Source organism: Chaetodon trifascialis, chromosome 19 (assembly GCF_039877785.1).
Source record: "Chaetodon trifascialis isolate fChaTrf1 chromosome 19, fChaTrf1.hap1, whole genome shotgun sequence".
In the NCBI taxonomy this organism is placed as follows: domain Eukaryota; kingdom Metazoa; phylum Chordata; class Actinopteri; order Chaetodontiformes; family Chaetodontidae; genus Chaetodon; species Chaetodon trifascialis.
In genome coordinates this window covers 22,392,498-22,400,074 of record NC_092074.1, presented here as the reverse complement: position 1 = coordinate 22,400,074, position 7,577 = coordinate 22,392,498, and the positions used below count along the sequence as shown (strand labels likewise).

The 7,577-nt window shown below is 47.7% G+C and overlaps 2 protein-coding genes across 2 annotated transcripts in view; one reads left to right on the top strand and one right to left on the bottom strand.

Annotated features, from left to right (window-relative positions):
• Positions 1-7,577, bottom strand: part of LOC139347268 (uncharacterized) — a 233,030-nt gene that overhangs the window by 170,206 nt on the left and 55,247 nt on the right. The gene's annotated exons all lie outside the window — the stretch shown is intronic.
• The window catches only part of galnt14 (UDP-N-acetyl-alpha-D-galactosamine:polypeptide N-acetylgalactosaminyltransferase 14 (GalNAc-T14)), a 121,023-nt gene that overhangs the window by 103,303 nt on the left and 10,143 nt on the right, over positions 1-7,577 (top strand). Inside the window, exons 10-13 of the mRNA XM_070986693.1 lie at positions 1,382-1,508; positions 4,278-4,370; positions 5,200-5,283; positions 6,841-6,985. Coding sequence (XP_070842794.1) covers positions 1,382-1,508; positions 4,278-4,370; positions 5,200-5,283; positions 6,841-6,985 — 449 coding nt within the window. The remainder of the gene's footprint in view (positions 1-1,381; positions 1,509-4,277; positions 4,371-5,199; positions 5,284-6,840; positions 6,986-7,577) is intronic.

The following is a 7,577-nucleotide window of genomic DNA, read 5'->3' as shown; positions in this document are numbered from 1 at the left end:
GACTTCTCTTGTTCGTCTTTGTTCTCTCTGGTGTTTCATCTTGACTTCCATCCTCCCCTTCTTCATCAAACCCAGTCCATGCTCTCATTTTCACGTCCTCCTCTCTCTCTCTCTCTCTCTCTCTCTCTGTCTCTCAGTCACTGTAAAACTTTGGAAACTTCTCAGCATCTCGTTCTTTGGGGGAAACTGTTATTTCTCTCCTCAGAGCTCACAGATAGCACACACACACACTCGTGCACACACACTCGCGCGCGCACACACATGCACACACCCACACAGTGATGCGAACTTAAGTGAAGTTAGCTGTGTGTGTGCTCTTATGTGTGCAGCTGTGCTCACATCAGACAATGAGCGCAGTATAAACAGGTCAAATGAACACGTGTCAACAGCACACACATGCACGTACAGGAGGAACGCAACACACACACACACGAGTCAGACAAATGAATCAGAGTCCGTCAGCGGGTGATCAAATATTCAGGTTTGGCCCACTTAGAAATCTGATGAGGAGACAGAACGAACGAGGCTTCAGATAAACAGGAAGTGTGGTTACACAGAGAGCAGGTGACACACCTGATGTTCCACGTCTGAAGTGAACATGATGATTTCTGTACGTCACAAAGTGCATCACAATACAAATAAGACATGAAGAAGAGCTCCACAAACACAGTGTCACACAGCAAGGGATGGATGTTCACGTGGTGTCGGGGGTGAGTGCTGGCATGTTCGTCTTTTTGTTGGGAAGAAATGAAAGAAAAATGGTTTGCAAGAGAAATAAGACACCTTTTATATTCAGAATACGGCCGTCATTTGTTATAAGTGATATTGGCTCTTGATATTGGCTGATAATGACGACGTTTGTTGTAAACAGAAACATTCTTACGGCAAACAGCAGGAAATGTTTCCCTGACAGAGTTCAGGTTTAGCTGCGTGAACGCTCTCTTCTATGAAGCTCCGTTCAGACCAGGCTAACGCTGCAGGGGGAGGTGGGGAATTGGTAGTTTTGCCGTTGGGGAGTTGCAGAATACGGTCAGTAAAGACGTGGACGTTCTGCAGGACAAAAGAAAAAACTGAACCCTCCAGAGAGCTGAAGAGATACTGCATCAGGTGAAACACACAATCTCTAACACTCTGAGCGTGTCATTATCAAATAAATCCGCTGACATGTCACAGATAAAAGACGCCTCAGAGCTGAGCTGAGCTGAGCTGAGCGCTCTCACATCTTTTCCTCAGTCTCAGAGTGATGCAGTGATGGTTGTCTGCACAGCCATTGGTGCACTGACAGGAAGTGCTAACAGCTAATACTCTGTAGATGCTGTAGAAGATGACATTTGTGTTAGTTTCAGGTGTGATTGTTCACCTGTGAGCGTGTTGTGTGCAGAGATCTCGTTCCGGGTGTGGCAGTGCGGCGGCAGTCTGGAGATCCTCCCCTGCAGCCGAGTCGGCCACGTCTTCAGGAAGAAACACCCGTACGTCTTCCCGGAGGGAAACGCCAACACGTACATCAAGTGAGTCCCCACAGAGCTCTGACTGATGTTCATGGCAGGAGGATTTTTTATGTACGATGACTGAACCTGAACTGTGTGCGAGGTGCCAGAGGGCGTTTGATTTGTCATCTGAAGGGACGCAGCAGAGCTGAAACCTCCAGAAATGCTTGTTAAAGCTTGTGGCCTCTCTGGGCTTTATGCTACAACCACCTGAGCTCACCTGGTCAAGTTCCTCAAGCTTTACTCATTGTTTTCCTCGTCTTTCTCACCATCATTTAATGAATTTTAAAGGTTTTTTTGCCGCTTTTGCACAAACTGCAGCATGAATTAGCAGATCTAACTGTCTGTGATTGATGCCTGTGTCTGTGTTGGTAGCATTGTGCACTCATTTATGTTCCTGGAGGATTTCATGGTTCCCACACACATTTTACCAACCTACTCACTGAACTCACAAGCTGAATAAACTCCTGATTGACTGGAATCACATCCACCTGTGTAACCAGTAATCCCGCTAACTTTCCTGCTGACTGATTGGCTGTTTGACTGGCATAATACACGGCAAAGAGCCGTGCGGCGTTCGCGCTCTGAGCTGTGTGTCGCAGCCTCCGAACGCCGCTCACATCATTGTTAAAGTGGATTTACAGCTGCCTGGGAGCCTTTGAGCTGCGACTACAATATTATCCTATTAGCATAAGCTGTATTCTGTTCTCGGCCCCTTTCAACCAGTTCAGACAGAGAGATGTTTACAGGCAGTCCAATAATCCATTAACAGGACTAATGTGCTCAGCCTGCATGTGAATTGATCACATATAAACAGATTAATCAAGGCTACAATAAGGGTGCTGGTTCCATTCAGATTACAAAGTCAGGCTTGCTGCACAGCGCCTTCATCACTGTGTTATATCGTGAGGAAGAAGAGCAGAGCACAGAATGTGTGTTTGTTTTATAACTTTGAGAACACACAAGTGAAATGAGTTCCTCAGTGTCGTTTGTTAGTGAGCATCCACACAAAGACCAATATCAAGTGTAGTGGGCATGCAGTGAAAGGCATCCTGGGAAACATTGTGATGACAAACTGGAGTTCACCGGAGTCTAAATTGCAGCTCTTCATCACACAGTAACTCGTGGGATCCACAGGCCGACGATTTATCCGCGGATTATTCCTTTAGCAGCTCAGCCGCTCATAAACCTCAGCGTGTGAGCGAAGCATTGACGGGTTGGAGGTTGGATTTCCTCTGTGGCTTCGAGGGTGGAGCAAGGCAGTAACGCTGCCAGGTTGGAGCGCTCCCGCTGCTGAACGGCACTTTGGTGCAAAGCCTCCGCCGCCCGGCTCTTACAAACTTATTGCTCGGTGTCAAAGCAGCTAATCCACACCAACGGCGAGACTTCTCCTCTCAGTCTGTTTGTTCGCTTTATTTTTGTCCCTGTTGGCCGTTTCTGAGGCAACATCTGCTCAGCGCGCAGGATGATGGCTTTTACTCGTATCACGATGGCCTGATGTTTGTGATCAACGCCGATCTCCCAAACAAAGCTGCTGCTGTCTGCCCGCGTGCTGCTCTGCCGGTTAATTAGCTGGAGGCTGTCTGGGTTATGAATATGCTAAATAAAAAGAGCTGCTTAATAATTCGATTACAAAGATTATGTTGTTTCCTCCCTCACCGCGGCCTGCTGCTGCGACCTTTTGTGTGTGTGTGTGAGGTTTTTTAATTGTAAGCCCGTGTCTGACACGTATTTATGTTTATACGCCCACGAGCGTCTTACATGCTCTCTCTCTCTTCCCCTTTCATTAAACCGCCACAGCCAGTGTGCGTAATGCCTGTAATGGAGGGTTTCTGTCATTTCAATGAGATAGTTCACAGCTCAGAGAAACTCAGCTAATAGCTAATTACTTCAGAGAGAGAAAAGGAGAATGAGAGGAAAAAGTAAATTGGGACGAGAGCGAGAGAAAGTGTTCCCTGTTGGTGCGGCGTGGATACAGCAGCAGGCAGGATTCACACCTGGATGAACATGTGTGTCAGGTGTTGCTTTAAGTCATGCAAAGTGTCAACCAGAATCTGGATCTGGAGGCGGTCTGTCTCACATTAGGCCCCCATGTACACCCGTCCCCTAATGCAGTCTGGATGGTGGTAGGCGTAAACACACGCAGGATGCATCATGGTTGAATGCGATGGCGTCAGGAGGTCATCATGGTCCTGCAGCCTCCACGCTGTCGGTGCAGGAGGCTGCAGACCTCGCCTCACATATCATTTATTTTCTCATTCACACATTTAGATTTCATCCCCAAACATCTGGAGCGCAGATTAAAGAATGAATATTTGCACATGTTTTTAATCCATTAACTCCAAACCGCCTGTGTGGTTCTGCTGGAAATGTTCCAGAACGTACTATAAGGTGTCCTGCTCTGGAGGCAGCCATCGGTTTGTCAAATAAACTTCCTGGAGATCAGAAGGTAATCTCTCAGTTTGCATTCATTGTTGGTCAAGGTTACATTAGTGTTGTGTGGCAGCAGCGAGCAGAGGCTGGTTTGAAGCATTGTTGATGTTGGCACAGTGAGAGAAGCTTCACAACGTGCAGTTAATGCCACAAAAGTCTCTTTGTCCACTTCAGGAAATCATGCCGGATTACTCATTGTCTTCTAGATGTTTTCACCTGTGTCCTTGAACACAACGCCGAGAAACATTTTCAGAGCAGTCTGACTTAAAGCAAGTATGGCAGGACATTAGATGGTTTTAACTGTGTGTGTGTGTGTGTGTGTGTGTGTGTGTGTGTGTGTGTGTGTGTGTGGTACAGGAACACACGTCGAACAGCTGAGGTGTGGATGGACGACTTCCGTCTCTTTTACTACTCCGCTCGCCCTGCAGCACGAGGGAAATCCTATGGAGAGTAAGAGCACGCACGCACGCACGCACACGCACACACACACACACACACACACACACACACACACACACACACACACACTTAATATTCACGCCGGTGGTTCCAGACCTCTGATTCGCCGTCCACGTTCAGTCTTTTCAGCCATTCAAACAGGGCTGGTTGTTGGAGGGTTCGTAGCCGCGGTGTCACCTGCCTGTGGTTTACTGTGCAGATGTTTAGCTGCTGCTTTGTTTCCGGCCGGCTGCTTCTCTCAACGTCACACCTTTCACTTCATCCATGCCTCCTTTTATCTAACCTGTAAACCGTCAAACGGTGTCAAAAGGCATCAATAAATGACTACACGGCTGGATTGGCAGCACAGATTGTTGCAGAAAACACAGTTAGTGACGTGCAGCAGTAAACGGACTTAAACAGCCACAGATGCTAAAAGGCTAACTGTGGAGCTGATGGGTGTGGGTGCAGGTGTGCCTGAGCACACCTCCGACCACGCCCAGCAGTGATGCTGGCTGTGGTCAGAGGTGAAACAGGCCTGAAGCAGCCGGGCGTGAAGCCCTGAGGCGAGTCCACACAGTCAAACAGCAGGAGAAACATGGAAGCCCTCAGCTTTGTTGAAATGTCAGCGTTTATCTGTCAGACGCAGGTAAACACTGACATTTACCTGCCTCTCCACATCACACGCTTCCATTATTCAGACCTTCTTTCATTATCTGGACCAATTTTGTCGCGTCTCTGGACGTTTGATGACCACTTCTCCCGGTCTGAGTGTTAATGTAAAGGCCTCTGATTGGCTGCTTTCGTCTCCGTCTGACCGCCTGTGTTTGTGTGTCGCCAGCGTCCAAAGCAGAGTGGAGCTCCGCAAGAAGCTCAGATGCAAATCCTTTAAGTGGTACTTGGACAACGTCTACCCAGAGCTCAAGTAAGAGTCGTGTGTGCGTGTGTGTGCGTGTGTGTGTGTGTGCGCGCGCGCGTGTGCGTGCGTGCGTGCGTGCGTGCGTGTGTGTGCGGTTTTGAACTTATCTGTGCAGGCGGAGGAAGATTCTGCTGAGTGTGCAGCTGAGAGAGGAGAAGTGTCTTTATGACTGTGTTTTTATGTCTTTTTGTGTGTGTTTCTGTATCTGCTTTGCTTGTTTTGAAGAGGATTTCTGCTCATGAAGGTCAGTTTATTCATCATGGGGACGACAGCTCGGCCTGTGGGTCCACGTTTGAAACATCCAAGTTTCTGCAGATTGATCATTATCGAGGCCCATAAATCTGGATTTTTACTCGCCAGCGTCAGTACTCTTAACTGTCCCAGGGACCCCAGAAGAAACCAGCTCCAGTAAAAGATGATATAAGCTGTAAAGAGAATTTTACAGGTCTGATTCCAAATCTGAGGCGAATTTAACCTGCAGAGTTTAGACGAGCAGCAGGCTAACAGCAGCATTAAGCTCTGAATTATACAGCTCTGCATCAAACAGTGCACACCTGTGAACAAATTCACGTCCACAGTGAGTGTACACACACCTCCAGGCATGCACACGCACACACACACACAGCCCATCTTTATGTCTTTTTGAACACCTCATTCCGTGTCTTTGTGTTAAATGTCTCCCTCCGTCCTGATTGGCTGAGCTCCCGGGGGGCCTGGTTCCTCAGACTGCCATATCTGCGCACACGCACACACATACGCGCACACACACACAGCCCTTTCAGTGACCCTTTCATACACACTCCTTACATGCAATATGCTCGTTGCACACACACAAATACCTTTAAGACACATAAAAACTCTCATTTAAAAGCTTCCTCTCACTTTCACACACACACACACAAACACACACACACACACACACACACACTTCAACACACACACACACTTCAAAACACACACACACACACACACACACACACACACACACATACACTCTCTCTCTCTCTCTCTCTCTCTCACACAGACACACACACTTAAATACCCATTTATCCACTGGAGGCTGGTGTTAATCCCCCAGAATGGAATTAACAGGCTGGCTCTCAAGGGGGGGCCGCCCTGACCCTTAAAACGCAGAATAACCTTTAACGGGTTATTAAAACAGAGCGAGATAGCAGATTGAATTAATGCTACAGGGCTTAAGCCCGAGTTTATGGCACGGCCGAGAATTTAACAAGAAAGACTGAGGGAGTTTATCAAGAAGAAGATTGGGAAGAAACTTTCTCGAGTAATGAGTTTAAAGAACGGCGGCCTTCAGCGGATTTGTTAAAGGTGCAGCGCGTCGTTTGTGAGGACGCTGGTAAATCACAGAGGAAGCGATGGAGCCAGTGAGACCCTCACTCAGCTCAGTGAGGCTGTTAAGACTGGGATGGTAGACAACGTCATGTCAACTCTGAGATTAAAGGATCAGTTCACTCAGATGAACCAAGTTTGTGTTTTAGCATCTGTTTCTCTAATACTTTGGACCCCTTTAACATGAATCCCATCTTGTGTTCACTCCGTCAGGGTCCCGGACGACTCCGACTCTCAGTCCGGGGTGATCAGACAGCGGCAGAACTGTCTGGAGTCTCGGCGGGTGGAGGGTCAGGAGCTGCCCGTCCTCACGCTGGCTCCCTGCGTGGGAACAGAGGGGGTCCCTCCCATCAGCCAGGTGAGTCGACCTGGAGTCATGATGACAGCTGAGGCGTTTGTTCTGTGTGTGCAGGAGCTTCAGGTGATCTGAGCGTCTTTCAGGTGACTCTGTTTCCTCCACTACTGGTGTGCAGCGCTGGCAGCACAGCGTTTTGGTCATGTTACCACCGGGGGAAGCCGAAGAAGTTTCAAAGCAGCTTTGAAAGAGCAGTACATTTAGCCGAATCTGTAGATGTGGCCAAGTCTGCCTTATTGTTCTTAACTGTAAACCTGAGTACAGATTTCTAAAAGGGAAACATGTTTAAAAATGTTCATTTCAGGAGAATCAAACACAGTGACCATAATTTAGTCAAACAATAACACGTGGGCCGACTTGGGATTTAGATAAGAACATATTTTATCTTGAAGTCATTTTGTTTTGAAAGGTGAAGCGTTGGAATCCGTTAATTCAGACAAACGCAAAGTTAATGTGATCCACAAGACAGAGCTCCAAGAGTACCGCTCACAGCTCAAACATCCCTTTATTCTGAAGTGACTGTTTGTGTTTGTGCCGCTTGTTCAAACGTTAAAACAATATAATTAAAGTGTCCAGTTTTGAACGACGCTGAGGA